Genomic DNA, 19,219 nt, shown 5'->3' with positions numbered 1-19,219 from the left:
CCGTGATAGAAACCTTCATTGTTTGAACGAAGGGGAAAGTTTTTTTAATTTTGTTTGGATGTAAAAACATCGCAGCCGGCCTGAGAACATTTCTTTTCTCGAGAAAAAGTATTTCCAAGGTCACAAGAATTTGATCAAAAATTAAATCCTGAAAGTATCATTTATCCAATCGCAGTACTGATTAGGCTACTATGCTCTTAATTTAATACGTACCGGCAAAATTTAACAAAACAGTGGGTTTTCAATCAGTGATGGCACCAGGTAGTTTTTATCTGATGAAGCAAGGTGGGAATATGCCTTTTTTTTAACAAAAAAAGTGCAATTGTCGACGATTTTTGGTTTTACCTGGGGTGACAATTAGTAAGATACGGTATGCACAAAGTAGCATACATATTTGATTCCAATCCTTACCAAATTTTTACACCCTTTTTTGTGTGATCAAAAACAAAATTGCCAATGTGTCGATGACAATGATTTTGATATATCACGCGATCACGTCAATGTATATGTGTACATTTTCACAACTGAAATGAATGGAAGAAAGTGTTAATGTAAAAAGATGAAATCAATTGTTTGCAGCTGACGAGGCAGAATCATTATTTTTATATTAACACATAATCTTTCTGTATCATTCCAATCCGGACATCATAGGAAGAAGACCTGTTGGTTGAGAAGTCTAACGATATCACCTCATTCCAGTAATTTCACACTACTTTATATGAGCATAATGGCGAAATCACAACTTATGATGTTGATGCTGATAGCATCGTGTGTGATGGCATCTTTGGCAGGTAGGTATCTTAAACAGTTTCAATTTTTTTTTAAGACGTATAAAAAGTTTGACCAATTTTAAAAGGTTTAGATAAATGCTTATGAATATTGGATCGTTTCTTAATGCTGAAATTGCAGCATTCTTTTGAATTTATATTTCGTAGACCTACTCTTATATGATTACAGAAAACTGTTTTAGCCAAAATGTTTCAATATTTTAATTGTTTTATCGTTTGATCTTCATTACTGCTAAATTATTGGTCTACTGTATATAAAAGTACACATAATGAGAATGGCAAAAATAGTGACAAATCCAATTGTCAGATTTAAGTACAACGGCTCCGTTTTGGAGACATTCATAAAAAGCATGATTTTGAACCACAAATGTTGTGGACAACAACAAATATTTCTTCAGTAAAGTTAACTCGATCGATAAGGCGTTCGACTGTCGTGCGAGAGGTTGCGGGTTCGAACCCTGGCGGTGCCTAGTGCGTTCTCGTGGAAGAAATTGAGTTAGCTTGAAATTCCCCTGGACAAGGAACTTACTGCTAATTGTCTCGTTGTAACCCGTACGAAACTCCGGGAGCTAATTCTGGTTGCGAAGGTTATTTGTTGAATAGGGAACAACATTTTATTTCGACGATGCTTGAGATTTTGCTACCCTGGCGTGAAATATACTATTTTGGCGTGAGATTTTACTACCTTCGCGTCAGAAAGTACCAGAATGCGTGCCCAGGGGACATGTCGCAAACATGGGTAGCATTTTCGGCCTTTTGGTATATCAATTACCCCTTTTTCTAGGCAAAATTGGTATATGGATGGGTCCTTTTTCAAAATTTTCTTTCGAAAAATACACCCCTTCCCCCGGATTGCGTGAGTCTCACGCTCAATGCGTCAGAGTTGACAGTCCTGACCCCAACTGCAACACGTCAACATCATTCTTACATTCACATTCCATGGCTTCCCACAATAGCATGAGTCATCGTATTGGGTGGGGGGGGGGGGCACCGCCCATGGTGGGGGGGGGGTGAGGAACCAAGCCGTTTTTCAGCCATATTCATATGGGATTTTCTAAATATTCAAATCGCCACCGGTGCGTTGATGTGATGAACAAAAATATAACTGCAAATGGATTGATATTTTTCATTTTTAGCGCTTTTCTCAAAAAGTGCTCATTTTTGCATACATCTGCCGTGCTAGTTGGATTTCTGGCATCATTTCCTTTCTGAAAATGTATACTTTTATGTACTTATCATCATTACTTTTAAAGATACAATACAAAACAATGTCTAAAATTGGCCACTTTGAGTGATCCTGTGTGCCACCTTAATGACTGCACATAATTTTGTTGTTGTGAAAATGAATATCAAAGAACTTGTCGTTTTAATACACAGCTCCTGCCGAAGTAAATGCAGCCGCTAACCATGCTAACGGTGCAGGTATGTATTTTAAATAAATTTTCCCGGCCAATTTCACCACTTGTGCGCTCGATTTAAAGCCATATTATAACATTTGCCGAGGAGGACGCCCTCAAAAAATGTTTTAAATTCTGGTTTTTAGGGAGCGATCGTTAATTATGGCAGGGGGGGAATGGGTAAATTTAGGGGGAACACGAAATTTTTTGTGGTCTTGAGGGGGAACCTGAAATTTTAGTTGAACCAGGAGGGGGATTGTTAAATTTTAAATGGAGAAAATTGGGAAAATAAGGGGGAACGCGAAAATTTTGAGCGGACGCGAGGGGAACGCGAAATTTTTTGTCGATATATTTGCCAAAACACCCATTCCCCCCCCTGCCGTAAATAACGATCGGTCCCTTACACAATTGTAATGTTCTTTAGCAAAAATCAAGACTTGTTAAAATCCGAGATTTTGAATAAAACGATGGAACCGGCGTTTTATTATTACGATGGAAATATTAGTCATGTTATTAGTCGGACACATATTCACAGTACGTACACGGCATGCGTGATACATATTATATACACACCCGAAGATCGTACCGTATTACATGCAACATGTAACATGCATTCCATGTTACTAAATTCCAATTTTCTATGCTTTACCTCACTTGTTCGGCTCAAAATTAAAAGGGGGCATATCTGACAGTAAAAGCTAATATTTTATGGAAAATAAATACTAATCTATATTTACAGAAATGTTATAGGCCTAGGCCTAATATGGCTTTTAGGCCCGCCTAAGTGTTGTTCTTTTCGCTCGAAATTGAATGCTGGCAACCAACCATAATTTTTTTTTTCGAACTATGAGAATTTAAATTCACATGTCCTAATTCAACCTATTAATTTATGAGCAGAACAATTCATTATTATAAATTCAATTTCGTTCTTACCAGGTGGTGGCCGCATTGCATTCTCTAAATTCAGTAAATTTTCAACGTCAAAAGTGTAATTGATTATTTTGAAATTTAAAACGCTTGAAATTATCACAAACAAATAGGCCTATGTTGATAAATAATATAAATACAAGCTAAAACCGTTGGGGTTCGATAATGAACCCCACAAAACTAACCGAGTATATTGGAAAATGCCATACGGCCGGGCGGTTTCACAAGTTGCCGGCTCGATCATGTCATCCGCCGCCTGATTCTGACGCTTTTAATATAATTTCACCATTACGCTTGTGTTTCAAAGGAATTGGCAATAAATTTCGCCAAACATGCACGAGGGGCTGCGAATTAATGTCAATCCGATCTAAAGGAGCATTGAGATATTTCCCATTGAAATCGCAATGCTCCTTCGCCTCATATCATTGAGATTTCCCAAAAAGTGCCCCCTCTATTTTGTTCAAAGTCCTGTTTTTCACATGTACGCAATGATGTGGACTTAAATGAGATACACAAACTTTAGAGAGCGTTGTGTGAAAAAGCACATGTTGATCAAATTTGGAATTACCTACATTGTTTTGATGCGCGTATTATGTAATTTTTAATTTCTTCGCAACCAGTCTACCGAATGAAATACAATTTTTGTATGTGTTGCACAATAAAATAGGCTATGCGCTACATTTTAATTTTTTGATTCTGATGTCGATTTCTCGACTTAAGTTCAATTTTTTTACTTTTTTATATTTTTATATTTTTTTCTGGGACACCCTGTATTTTTTATACATATGTTCTTTATAATCCTTTATAATTGTTTCGTAATTTATCTGACAATTCTACCACAGGTGCCGAAACAAACCCCGCTGCTGCTGTTGCAGTTCTTGACGCTGTAAAAGTTATAGCTAATGCTGTAAAAGACAACACAAATGGTAATTATACAGCTTGAGCAGAAGATTAAATAAAATGGACTTTCCTGAGTATTTCGTGATCGTAGCATCCTCTTTTTATGAAAAAAAAAAATAAATAAAAAAGAAAAAAACCTATTCCCAAAATTTCAGTTGATTCCGATTTTGCATTCACGAGTTATGCATGATTATGTGTATTACACTGCTCCATACACAAAGCGTTGTAATTTCGTTCTGGTATACCAGAACGAAATTAAAATTTCACGATATCTTTGCGAAACGAATTAATCTGCAAGAAATATTTTGTATATAAACATTATGTAGCCAGAGGTTTCCAGTGATATAAAAATCTCAACTTTTTTTTTTTTTTAAAGTGGGGGATGAGGCTGTGGATCACGAAATGCCCTTTTAAGGGCTTAAATAGCGACATTTGCACGTATTTTGTGGGACCTGAGAGCACATCAGACCGAATGCATTTTGAAAACGAGGAAAGCCCTTCTGATATCAAATTATTTTTGGTGTTTTTTTTAATTCGGGATATAATACACATTATTTTATATTTTTGAAATTTAACTTGTTTTATTGTATGATATAGTATGTTATGATATTATGTCTTATTGTAACTCTCTTATACCATATGTTTTGGTGGCATAGAGACAAATAGAAAAAACTTGTACACTTGTAAACTGTCCTCAAATTTTTTAAACCTATGATATGTATTTAAAATGTGTAGCTGGGACGAAAAGCCGTCCAACATATTAAAATTTTGACTTTCATGTTGACGATATAGATTTCCCCCAACACCAACATGAACTGTTAAAATTTTCAATTGATGGTCGTTTTTCATCCCAGCTACATACACTGTAAGTAGGCCTACATATCATTATATTTATAAAGCTTATTTCGAGGACTATCGAATATCAGAAATATAAAATTTTAATACTAGTAATTTGCTATAAAATTTGTATTATATCGCGAATTTAAAAAATCAATATTACTTGATATCAGAACGACATTATTTGTATTTAGAATGCATTCGATATGTCTGATGTGCTCTCAGGTCCCACAAAAAATACTGTTCAAACGTTGCTATCCGATTCCTTAAAGTCATAATGTACGATTTCCGTTCAATTTTAATTTTGTTATTCTTGATCGAAAATGCTAAAACAATAATTATCAGTAATAACGGTTAGGAAGGGTTTGTTCATTTTAAACCGAATTAACGCAGTAAAGTGAAAGACATGCCACTGGTTATTTTGGCTGTTTAAGGGTAGACGAGGTATTGTTGGTCGAAGCAGCCAAACAATTGTAGCAACTAAATAATTATGTACTTTGTGTGATTTAATCTGATTAATTAGACTAAAGAGCACATTTACAGGCTCGTCCATACCTTTTCTCAAAGGCTTCTATGTAAAACAGTCAATTTTCAGAATTGCAAACAATTATAGTCTGAAATAGACAAACAAAGAGATATTGTATTCTTTCTGGGTTGGAATGATTATTTATGACTGAAAGTAATTACTGTGAAGTATTTAATCAGCTATAATTAGCACTAATTAAACCTTTTCAATAATTAATTAATTAATTAGGTCTGATAATGAAGTAATTTGTATTACCCTGTATACATAAAGCAAGTATTGCACGCTATATGTAAAGTGTGTGCAAAAGATTGCGGGTATACAATCCTCGATACAGTTGTGCAGTTACAGTAACTGGTTCTAGTTTAAATATAGTAGCTCTTGCATACATTCCTCTGATTATTTATAGTTCATATGCATATTACTTCCAATTTGGACCGTGATCTCATACTTCGTGCAAATTTCTGAATTCGCAGGATGCAAATTTGAATTTTAAGTCTAAAACACTCAGACTTATATCTAGTTCATAAGAGCTTCTTCGCGTGTTGAAATTCCACCACGTTCTCAAACTATGTTTTCGGCTCATAGAATTTAAAAAAACCAAGTGTTTGGTGGAACTTCGGGAATTTTTACTCCTGGAAGAGCGTTAAACAATTTTGACTTAAATCGTAAAATTTTATTGCTCTAAGATATACAGATTTCATGGATTTAGAAACAAATAGGCCTACTTTTGTAGTCACGCGTCCAATACAGAAAATATACAGTTTGTGTGATTTTGACCATTCTAGCAGTCTTGCCCATTTCCCCAGAAGAAAAGTCACTCGCATCAACGTCTATGAATGGTATATTTGCATTTTAATTTCTTTAAACGTAATAAAAGTGAGTTTATATGTTTTCTGCAAATTCAAATTTTTATATTATATTCCATACCCCCCTCCCGAACGAAACAACTGGCATTTAAGTCGTTTTAAATACACAAGCTAATATTTAAACGTGATACCGTATTGAATTAATCAAAACTATCTAAACGCCGAATTTGCTTACTGTTTCATCATTCTAATGAACGTTAACAACCTATGTTAAGAAAATTAAATCATATTTTCACTTTAAAGTGCTTTAAAAATATTAAAGTTTAAATTCAGACTGTAAAATCAAAATTTTTGACATAAATGTCCTGTATTTGATGTGATGTCTATGACAAGTCTAATTCGGGCCAAGAGACAAAGGTTCAAAATCGGTTCTTTTTGTCACAGATTTGGAAACTTTCTTAAATACTTTTGTAGTCATGCGTCCAATACAGAAAAGAAACATATTTTTTGTGATTTGTACCATTCTAGCAGTCTTGTCCACTTTCCTCAAAACATGTACTCGCATCAGCGTCTTTTAAATGGTATGCATTTTTTTCTTTAAACGTAATAAAAGTGAGTTGATATGTTTTATACAAATTCAAATTTTTACATTCCATTTTGCCGCCACCCTGCCGAAAACACTGACATTTGGGTGGTTTTAAAGACACGTGCTAATTTTTCATATTGAATAAACCAAATACTCTCTAAATGTAGAATTTGCTTACCTATTCATGACTTTAATGAACTTTAACAATCTATATTGAAAAAAATTAAATCATATTTTCACTTCAAAGTGCTTTAAAATCATTAAGTGAATTTTTAAGTTTTGATTCAGACTGTAAAATCAGATTTTTAAACATAATTATTTGTTCTGGTGTTTGACGTGATTTCTATGACAGGACTAATTCGGGCCAATATACCTTAACCCTATAACTACTGAGCCATATTTTGTAACACGGGCTACGAGGGGTGGGCCAGTGGCGTAGCAAGGATTTTGGAACCGAGGGGCACAACTTGTAAATGTACCGAATGAAATATGTTTTACCGACGGAAGTTGTGATTTGTTGACCCAAAATATTTTTGCATGGTTTGAAAAAGGATAATAGGCGGTACTAACATAAAAACACATAATTTTTATGTGTATTTGACAATTTTTCGTCATTTTCTTTACAATTATCCCCTTTTTCCTATCACTCTGGGTGAAAAATGGTCTATTGTTAACCCAATTTTTTTTCAACAACGCCTTCCGTCTACCGACGGCCTTACATGAACCGACGGCCATGATGAGGGGGTGAGGAGATAAACTATGCCATAGTCGATTTTTGATAAATAAAAATATGTTATTAATCATGATGAACGCATTCAGTTGAACTCGAAATTATACTGATATTTATTACATCAAAATGCTAGTATAAAATGGTTATGAAAAAGTTAATATAATTATATTTGTGACAGTAAAAGTAAAGTATACGTAGGCTTATTGAATGCAACATATCATAATGGCATAACTATAATGGCACTTCAATACTGAACAATAAATTCTAATTTCAGAATCTGCCAGTTAATTATCCGAGTTAAAAATCACTTGGGAAGCTAACAAACAGAGGGAGTGCTGTGACTAAAAAGATCAGATGTGAAAATCTATCAATTGTGCACAAATAATTGAATCAGAGTTTTAAGCTTAAATGTAAAAGCCAGAGTATGCACAATTGGCAAGTGGACTACGGAGAAGTCTATGGGGGAGGGGTGTTGCAACCCCCCTTTAATTATAAACGTCATATACCGTTATATTTGGTTCTCATGTATAGCTAGTAGTATTTTTATAGCAGTATTTTTATATTCAATTTATTGCCGAAAAGGTCTAAAATCGCGCAAATAAAGGCGCGTCAATTCTATGAGTGGGACGCTGTATTGGTGGTGTGCGCCCTTGTAAGCCATATTGGAATGAATTAGGCCTGTCATAGAAATCAGTTAAAAAGTAGGACAGATAAGTGTAATATTTCGATTTTACGGTATGAATAAAAACTTAAGAAGTAAGATTTTAAGGCATTTAAAGTTAAAATATAAAAGATAATTTGCTAAAGGGCTCTGAAATGAGCGTTTCGACAGTATTTTTTGTGAGACATAAGAGCGCATCAGACATATCGAATTGCATTCTGAATACAAAGAATGTCCTGATATCAAATAATTATCATTTTCTTTTAAATTCGCGATATAATACAAATTTTATGACGAATTATTAAAATTTGATATTTGTTAAATTTTTGATATAATATAACAGTCCTTCATAAATCTAATGATATGTACTCGAAGTGTAGGCTATTTAGCTGGGAGGAAAAGCCGACGATCAATTGAAAAATTTGACCATTCATAAGTGAAGATATACATTTTTTCCCAAAAAGTTTTTTGGAACAAAATCCATATCTTCAATACGAAAGGTCAAAATTTTCAATTTCTTCCCAGTTAATTTACATACACTTTTTAAAGGTACATATCATCAGATTTATAAAGTTTACTTCGAGGACTGTTAAATGTCAAAAATATAATTTTTTAATTATTTGCCATGAAATGTGTATTACATTGCGAATTTCAAAAAATGAAAATTATTTGATATCAGAAGGACATTCCTCGTATTTAAAATGCAATTCGATATGTCGGATGTGCTCCCATGTCCCACAATAAATACTGTGCAAACGTTCATACCCCACCCCTTAATTCAGATTGTTAAAGTTCATGAAAAAGTGGTGAAAAAGTAAACAAATTCATGCAGCGTTCAGAGAGTTTTGATTAATTTAATATCATGTTTGAATTTTAGCACGTGTCCTTAAAACGACTCAAATGTCAGGGGGGGGGGGGGCAAATTGAAGTATGATATAAAAATTTGAATGTGTAGAAAACACAAATTACTGTTATTACGTTTAAAGAAATAAAAATGCAAATATCGCACAGACGTTGATGCGAGTGACATTTTTGAAGGAATGGTCAAAATCAAAAACTGTATATTTTCTGTATTGGACGCATGGCTACCAGACGATAAAAGCACTTCCCACCACGCCACTGTGTTGACTTGCGGTTAGCACAGCTGTGTGAGTGAACATGACATCACTGCTCGCACATTGCATTGACGGGCATGGTTAAATTTGAATTTGGACTGATATTTTTACAATAAAAACGCATTCAAAATGCTAGTCGATTACACATTTTATGTTACCTACAGAAGGTGTGAATTATCCTTTATGCATACAAATCGACCAAGTAATAATGACACAGGCGCAATTCTTAAACAACATCTTTTGCACAGAATTCAATGGGATTTGAAAAGTAAAGTGGCAGTTGAAACTCTAGTGATAACACGTTTGCAGTGCATGATGGGGCTTCCTTAACTCATCCTCTGCATGGCTACAAAAGTATTTTTTCTAAATCTGTATGTCCTATAAAGTAATAAAGTTTTACGATTTTAACTGAAAAGTTACGAAAGTCTTAAATCTCTGACAAAAAGAACCACCAAAGTACTCCGCGCTGTGGATGAGTTCCGGTAACAACAAAATATTTTTAGAGGTAATTTGGGGCCTTTCTGTTAACTTGTAAGTATATAAAAAGAGAAGCATATGTTATAGCTTTATTAAAATCTTTGAGGTATTTTGGGCCTTTCTGTGAATCAAAAATACAAGCATGCTAGGCCTATAGCTTAAATAAAAGTTTGAGACCGATACATGAACTGTGATCCCAAAAAGTTATATAACCCAATTTTTGAAAAAAGTAGGCCCTCAGATTGAAAAATGGCCACGAAAGGGTAGAAAATGGTAATTATTCTTCCTTCCTTCCTTTCTTTCTTTCTTTCTTTCTTTCTTTCTTTCTTTCTTTCTTTCTTTCTTTCTTTCTTTCTTTCTTTCTTTCTTTCTTTCTTTCTTTCTTTCTTTCTTTCTTTCTTTCTTTCTTTCTTTCTTTCTTTCTTTCTTTCTTTCTTTCTTTCTTTCTTTCTTTCTTTCTTTCTTTCTTTCGATATCGCAGCAGAAGAGACCGCAGCAGAAGAGACCGCAGCAGAAGAGACCGCAGCAGAAGAGACCGCAGCAGAAGAGACCGCAGCAGAAGAGGCCGCAGCAGAAGAGGCCGCAGCAGAAGAGGCCGCAGCAGAAGAGGCCGCAGCAGAAGAGGCCGCAGAAGGAGAGGCCGCAGCAGAAGAGAGCAGAAGAGGCCGCAGAAGGAGAGGCCGCAGCAGAAGGAGAGGCCGCAGCAGAAGGAGAGGCCGCAGCAGAAGGAGAGGCCGCAGCAGAAGGAGAGGCCGCAGCAGAAGGAGAGGCCGCAGCAGAAGGAGAGGCCGCAGCAGAAGAAGGAGAGGCCGCAGCAGAAGAAGGAGAGGCCGCAAGGAGAGGCCGCAGCAGAAGAAGGAGGGGCCGCACCAGAAGAAGGAGGGGCCGCACCAGAAGAAGGAGAGGCCGCACCAGAAGAAGGAGAGGCCGCACCAGAAGAAGGAGAGGCCGCACCAGAAGAAGGAGAGGCCGCACCAGAAGAAGGAGAGGCCGCACCAGAAGAAGGAGAGGCCGCACCAGAAGAAGGAGAGGCCGCACCAGAAGAAGGAGAGGCCGCACCAGAAGAAGGAGAGGCCGTACCAGAAGAAGGAGAGGCCGCACCAGAAGAAGGAGAGGCCGCACCAGAAGAAGGAGAGGCCGCACCAGAAGAAGGAGAGGCCGCACCAGAAGAAGGAGAGGCCGCACCAGAAGAAGGAGAGGCCGCACCAGAGGAATGAGAAGAGGAAAATTAAGTTGATTCAATTTAGGTGTTAGTTGGGACTGTAAAAATTAAGTTGGTAAAAATAGTAACCAATTTCATATATAGATTGTACATTATACTTTAATAAGCCTAAACTAATAATATGTCGACTTGGCAAGATAACTACCTTGACATCTTTTATTGCAATTTTATATTTAAAGCCATATAGATTAGTATTTATTTTCCATAAAATGTTAGCTTTTACTGTCAGATATGTCCGTTTTAAACAATTTTGAGCCAAATAAATGAGGTAAAGCAAAAAAAAAAAAGAAGAAATTTACTACATGTAGTAGCGCCAATGCGATTACTCCGTCGGTTGTTCTACAGTAAGGTTCTTCGATATGTGTGTATGACCGTCCCGCACGCCATGTACTTACTGTGTTATGAACATCGCAAACGATTTCGACTAATATTTCCATCGTACTAATAAACCGTTTAGACGGTTTATTTAAAATCTCGGATATTGACAAAACTATAGCACGCACCCAAAGTCTTGATTTACATTATAATCGTGTAAAAAACAGAATTAAAAAAAAAAGAAGCTCGTCCTCCTCGTCAAATGCTACAATACGGTATGGCTTTAATACATATGTAATAAAGACAAATATATTCTTACTCCTCAGCAAACACAAAACGTTTTCGACATTATTTGTAAAAGGTTAGACAATGTTGCCAGAAAACGTTTAAACGGGGTATAAAACGTTTTCATAACATTCAAAAATATTTGTTTAACTTACTGCAAAAATATTCCAACATAATGTTATTAAAGTGATGAAAATATTTGGCAAAAAGTGTTAATTTGGCAAAATTATATAATAATAACATTTTGACAACATTTTTAAAATGTTTTCACAGATATAAAATATTCATATGTCCTCTATTACTCATGTCCTCTGTTATTCATATGCCATCTACTACTCAGAGCAAAAACGTTTGCATGACCTTTATAAAACCTGACATTTGATGTAATTAAAACGTATTTCTATAACCAAAACCAAAAATATAAACTGTTTAAAACGTTTTGAAAAGTTTTGTGTTTGCTACTCGTGCAGTCGTTGACGAAGGTGCGTTTTCCAGTAGTCATAGCGTGGTCACAGTAATAAAGAATGGCATATTGACTACTTAAACAATCTTTTCGGAAACTGTATGTATGCAGTCATGTGCTGTATTGGATCCACTCGTCGACCTTGCTGACTGGACAAAACACTGTAGTTCGTAGTGCTGCAGAATGGTGAATCATAGCAAAAAAAAAATAATTTTTTGTGAAAAGCCCCCAAAATGGCACAGATTAAATTCATTCCAAGATGGCGAGAGAACCGTACATCACAGATAGATCAAACTATACTTTTTCTAGATCCTTGTGACCAGGGGAGCACGTTGGCATGGTTTATAACTCAATTTGAACAATTTTCCCTGTAAAAAGTTCGATGACCTCTATGGCAGCCAAATTGGACAAAATATTTTTTGGCCCTCCCACTAGAATTGTTCCCCAGACTGAATACTACATCTGAGCCAAATTTCACACTTTTCGCAAAACTTAAACAATGGTTTCACCATTCTGTAGCACTATCTGTGACTTCAAATCTCATAATTGATTCTCAACTTTAAGCAAAGTAGTATAGATCCCGGGGTATAGATGAAATACGGAAAGTATAAAACTGCCTATTGGGCGACGAAAAAAGAAAACCCTGTTCTACGGGCCCGACCGACCCAGATTTTGAACAAATTGGGAAAATATTTTTCCTGTACAAATGAATACCGACCCAAATTTCGACAATTTCAGGATTTTTGTTTGTGTATTTTCCCAAAATGCAAATATTTCCAGATATTGGTGATTTTTTGGGTCATTAAAAAAGAAAAGCACGACCGACCGACCCTACTTGAAAGGTCCGTCCGCCGCCCGTAGAACAGGTTTTCTTTTTTTCGTCGCATTGGCGTTATCTATAGCGGCCATCTTAAAACACATGTTGTATCACGTAAGCTGTTAATACACTGCTCAAAAAGAATCGTTACACTTGAAAAAGTCGCCATGATTTAAAAACCAAAAGAGTATTCAGCAAATGGATGAACTCGCTGAATTTCTTACTGCGAATTTTGACAACTAATTTGTTAATCTGTAATCTTTGTGAAAAAAGTTACAAGCATTTCAATGGTAAAGGGTCGGATTTCAAAAGTTGCAGAAGTGTGTGAAAATATTGGATTCAAAACTTAATAATAATAAAATTGGATGCTCTACACCCAATATTTATTGGTCTCACTACGAGTTGTAAATTATTGGACTCGACTAGGTCTGGTCCAAAATTTTACAACTCCGAGATCGACCAATAAATATGTGCTCAATCGATCCAATTGTGATATAAAATTTGGATCGATTGAGCACATATTTATTGGTCGAGCCTATGAGTTTTAAAATATAGGACGAGACGTAGTCGAGTTCAATATTTTAAAACACATAGCCAGACCAATAAATATTGGGTGTAAAGCATCCGATTTTATCATTATTATGTTTTGGATCCAATATTTTCACACACTTGGATTCGACAAAACATAATAATAAATAAAATGTGATATTTCACCCTTATTTGGTTCGTTTTTTAGTTTGATTTTTGGTAATCACAGATAGAGCCTTTAATCGTTACTCACGATAATGTTTATCTTTTTAATTACATAATTATTTAAAATCAATAGTGAATACATTAAAAAGTAAAGGAATAGCAAAATGAACTTGTGTTTACCTGTCAATTTATTTACTTTTTTTTTTTTTAAAGAACCCGTACGTTTAGCTCAACATAAAAAATTTATTTGGTTAATGTTTGAAAAAAAAAGATAATAATAGGCCCTAAACGGAAGTCTATATGTTTAAAATCTTGAGAAACGGCTACAATATGCTCCAGCCCACAAAAAATATAAAAAAGTAAATAAATAGCAACACAAAAGTCATGCCCTCAAATCATGCTTTCATAACGTATATGCTAAACCTCCGAAAGTCCCATTCTATATTTCATTACTTCACATCCATATGTTGGAATATACAATCATAACATTATATGAAATCTGGGAATTCCCAATCTATAAATAGACATGACTGACTTTGCTATTGTGATTACATGAGAGGGGATTCCATCTTTTATGAATCGGATTAACTACCATAGCAATAGATGAATACAATAACTGAATATCGCCCTGTACTACAACGTTCACGCGGTACAACGTTCACACGCTACAACGTTCACGCATTGAACCATAGATGTCAAAGAACAAGGATAAAGACCTGAATCGTAATTCTTTAGAATATCCATATCATGCTGATCACTCGTACCTGTAAGATTAGTATCTTTGAAAAGAATGGTATTGTATATTCAATCTATGATTGCAGACAAAAACAGGCGATGAGTGCAATTTGCTTGTAGTGCAGGGCGATATATTCAAAAATTGTATTCATCTATTGCTACGGTAGATTAATACATCACTTCTACGGCAAATTGATGAATCTTTAAATGTCTGCAACATCAGATTACAACAAGACAGTATGTCATGGAGCTTCTACGATTTGTTCTGCACCACACATATTTCGGGTGTTCCTGCTTCAGGTAGCAGTGGCGTAGCCAGGATTTTAGTGGTGTGGTCAATTTTTGTCCCATTTTGAGCCTACTCTTTACCGTCCCCATTTTATCCCTGAAAAGTTATGTGGGTTTGGGGAAATTTCCGGGGCAATAACCCCTCCTCAGCACCCCTGGCTACGCTTCTGTAAGATAGTCGCGAGTTTGCATTTGACATGTGAGGCTATCGCCACAATCCATTTAGACTGGCCCTTACTGACTGTAAACCGCGCCTCTGGTATCGGTATGTACATGGCATTCAGTTGCCACTGATAACCAAGCTGACAATTTGACCACTCATCTTAATGAAACCAATCCCGTGGGAAGCATCCCCGGGAAGCATCAGGGCCATTTATGAGCAAGAGCATGATGGGTTAATATGAACACCATCAGAGATGAGTGCGCATTTTCTTAACCCTGTATAATTTATTATCCACTTCTGAGCGCAAGTGTACCAGAAGCGCAATCAACCAGAAGGAAGGATTGACTAGGGATATCACTCCGATAATGGTCTTCGATCGAGATGGCCGACATTTTTAGGTAAGTAAAACTTTGTTTAAAGATGAATCTCCTAACGTCATAAGCTTTATAACAATTCTTAAGTTCAAATAATTAGATGACACAACCATATTCACGCATAAAACACTTAAAAAGTACAATTAGATTTTACCCACAAAATTAATTATACCAAACCACTTGTCCAGCTTACACAATAATATTCATATTATAACGAATTTCCAGTTGATGACTTTATTACCACTGATTAGCTCATTGAGAAATGTATACACTGTAAACATAAGCCAATCAATTTAAAAAAAAATACCCATCACTAATTGCAACAGAATCCATTTATATAATCACCATTCATTTCAGAAAAGTGTATTTAAGAACATACTAAATGTCCCCAAAAATCCAAGCATGGGTGAAATTTGGTCAATTGATGTTAAAATCATATTCCCTTTGTCATTCAGGATTCAGATAAAGTATAGTTTGACCTATCTCCGATATTTCTTGAGTTACGGGAGAAAAGGTCAAATTTCAAAATTTGGATTCCACAGGGGACAAAAATGGAAAAATACTCCGATTTTGATTTTTTTTTAAAAGGTTCCATGATTAGTAAGTTGAAACTAGATGGACTAGCTTATACTAGTGGAGCAAACTAGTCGGACATGACTGACTAGGAAAAAACTAATCCATCTGGACACCATCTGGACTAGCTTTAGTTTTACCCATATAGATTAGAGTCAAGCGGTAGCATGACCAGCAAGTTTTAAAAAAACGACTGATAAAGAAGAATAAACAGATGCACCGCGGACTATATTTACACGAAACAAAACGCTATTGTTCTGTGATATTTTTCGCTGGGTACAAAATATATCTAAAACCATGCTAAATCTTATTTACTGTCCAAAGTGTAATATTTTAATAACTCATTAATTCAAAAAGTTACACCAATCTTACAGTCAATCCGATTGTTTGATAATAAACAAACATTCTTGTATTATTTCACGCGGTATTTCATAGCCAAAATTAGTGTAAAATCATAGCTAATCATACTGATATCCAGAATCTTTCGTCACTGCTACAGCCATACATGGCTGTCAAAGACGCACTACTTTTTGAGATTCACTTTCAAAATATACCCCAGCATTTTCCTGGATACCCTACATACAAATTCTGGATCCCATTCGCCAAAAAATCAAGTTTTTCACAATTCTTGTATTCTTTCCGGACCACAGCATACATTCATATTAATAAATACTCCACTTTCACACGTCGTTATATCGGGACGTACCCGTGGCGAAGTGGTTAAGGTCATGGACTTCTAATCCACTTTATGAAGTTTTGCCCAAGTTCGAAACTTCCCACCACCTTTTTTTTAATGTTTTATTAGGGTATTTCTCTGAAAAGGTGTACTATTTGAAGATAGGCAAATATGAATTTGAAAATGATTATAAAATGTTTCCTTTACATATCTGTAAGGATGTAAGTCTCTAGTGCATGAAAACAATATTTGGCGCAATCTTTAGGGCGCCCTCTATATTATAGAGGGCGTAATCTGCAGGTTGTGCCAGGTGAGCATCATCTCCGTCACATTTAGGCCAAAAAGGAAATAAGGACAAAAAAATTGTTAAAACTCTTAATTATGAGTTTTATGGATAACTTGTAAGTTGTTTGATTCATGTTTGCTTTTTTCATTTAAAAAAATATGATTTTGTACTTTCGTCATTTAGTTGGGACAATGAGAGGCAGGCTGTACGGAAAATGTCATGTCTGTTAGTATTTTTTTATACAAACTTAAGTATATTCGTAATTTTGCTTGAAATAACTAAATAAATTTCTATTGACATAGTAAACACATACAATATCAATTACATTTCCAAATAGTAAATTCCATGTTGTCTGGGTCAAAGGTCAAATAAAGGTCAACAACAATTGTGATGGAGATGACAATGCTGTGATGGAGATGATAGTGATGTGACGGAGATGATATTTCTACACAAATTCCTATAGAGAATCATCTCCGTCACAGACATTTGATTTCAGTAATGTTTTCACACTACTTGAAAATTAAATTCATACAGATGAGAAGGTCTAGAATTGGTAAGCATTTTCTGATAAACTAAACTGGACTTCGCTGTATCTCAAGATCCGGTGATGTGATGGAGATGATGGTGATGTGACGGAGATGATATTTCTACACGAATTCCTATAGAGAATCATCTCCGCCATGGCAAATTGTGACGCCAACTGATGTAGCGGAGATGATGGTTCAGACATTGCTTACGATAAATAGCAGGGTTAATCTTACCCACGTGTTACATATCACCACAACAGCTTGTGGGACATATTCAACCATCATTATTTTCCGGAAAATTTCAACAATAAGACTTATATCAAATTGATCAGAAACGTTTGGAGATGATGTTGAATAAAGGTACGCACGTATATACTTGAAGATACCCTCAAAATTGGCAGGAAAAGAGTGCCAATGTGCACCTATTCCGGGTTGATGTTTTTCGTCGTCTGTAAAAGGCAGCGTACAGGGTCAAATTATTGACCTCTGATATTTGGTCTTCACCTCCAGTCGTTTTGATGCCAATGTGACGGCAATGATGCAAAACCAATGGACAGCAATTTTTTGACACAAATTTTTTAATTATTCCATAATATTGACTTTAGAAGTGGTTTTAAGCATTTAAACCTTCTTAGACATGATATTTACCCCAGTCAGTGGTAATTTTCACTTCCCACACTTGCTCACAAAAATACTACAAAATCACTAAAATTCGGTACGTGACATCGGGACATGGGGTTTTCAGGGGGGTCGTCAGATATTGAAGAATTTTTTGACACCAAGAAATTAATTTTTCCCTACTTGGATGTTCTTAACTATTTTATACATACAAAAGTCCATGACTAAGCCGAGAAAGAAAAAAAAAAATCCGCTTTTAAAACTTTTATGAGCGCCGAAAGTCGCGGGACTTAAAAGTTACTCTTTTCAGAGAATCACCCATTAACCAATATAATTGTCATAAATCAAGAATAACACCATTTCGAACATCCATTGCTATTGTGATATTATATTTTTTTCATCAAACAAACATGTTTGATTTTTTATTCACATTTAGGCCTAGGCCTAGGGCCTACTTTCACCATCCAGATGCTTTCACCATGCCTGACTATCATGATATCTTCGTCATTTAAAACACATTTATCAGTGGCTCTGTTCACAGCTCAGACTGAAATTATATTTGGAATAAATATTATAAATTGTCACAAATTAAAATCACAAACAGCGAAAGATCGCCAACAACTGCTGCTGAATATTGTTATCAACTAGATTTCCCCACAGGGCTATAAAGAACCACAAACCGCGAAATTTGGATATATACTAGATTGCCCTGCAGGGCTATAAAGGATGACACACCACGAAATATGGATATCCAACAAGCTTAAGGCGATTTAATACCCCCATTTTCATCAGTACCCATCTTCTTTTTTTTGTTGCAAATTTATAAAGTATATAAATATGTTCATCATCTCATGTCCTGAACTTATAAAATATCTCTACATAAAAAGTGGTTTTAAACCATTTTAGAAAATCATTTTAGCCCTATATATTTTTTTGTTTACTGTATCCTGGTAACTGAGATGTGTGTTTCATAACAATCCATAATTTATTCTATTGAACATGTCCAAGTAGAATACATGAATAGGATACATTAAATCCATTGTTATACTATCTATAGAAATAAAATCACTGATTATAACACTGAATAAATTAAATAGGCTAAATAATCTCTTCCACATAGATAATTTAATAATACACCATGTATGTATCTTCTATACTATGTAGTTAGGAAAAGAGATTAAAAAAGGCTATAAGGTCATCAAAGGTCAGGTTATAGGTCAATTGGTTCAGGTCAAATTCAGGCATCAATTTGGAATACATGTGATAGTCTGTGATATCATACATGTCATAATGAGGCATCACTTTTGATATTTTGTCTGTTACTGGATATATAATGGAAATGTGTGAGGTGGATATACTAAAATACCATGGGATGTAAATGGTGAGTACAATTTAGATTGCCTAGTTGAGTTGGATTGGGCAAATAAATATAAA

The 19,219-nt window shown here is 35.3% G+C and overlaps 1 protein-coding gene across 1 annotated transcript; it reads left to right on the top strand.

The window, feature by feature from the left end:
* Nucleotides 1–649: 649 nt before the first annotated feature.
* LOC140163535 (uncharacterized) lies at nt 650–11,004 on the top strand. The gene is made up of 4 exons (XM_072186849.1): nt 650–791; nt 2,166–2,210; nt 3,955–4,038; nt 10,232–11,004. Exons 1-4 carry the CDS (start codon nt 719–721, stop codon nt 11,002–11,004), a joined length of 975 nt encoding a protein of 324 aa, XP_072042950.1. The 5' UTR covers nt 650–718.
* The last annotated feature ends 8,215 nt before the right edge of the window (nt 11,005–19,219 follow it).

The sequence above is a fragment of the Amphiura filiformis genome, chromosome 11 (assembly GCF_039555335.1).
Source record: "Amphiura filiformis chromosome 11, Afil_fr2py, whole genome shotgun sequence".
Taxonomy (NCBI): Eukaryota; Metazoa; Echinodermata; class Ophiuroidea; order Amphilepidida; family Amphiuridae; genus Amphiura; species Amphiura filiformis.
Note: the sequence above shows the minus strand (reverse complement) of the source record. Positions and strands in the feature narration are given on the sequence as shown.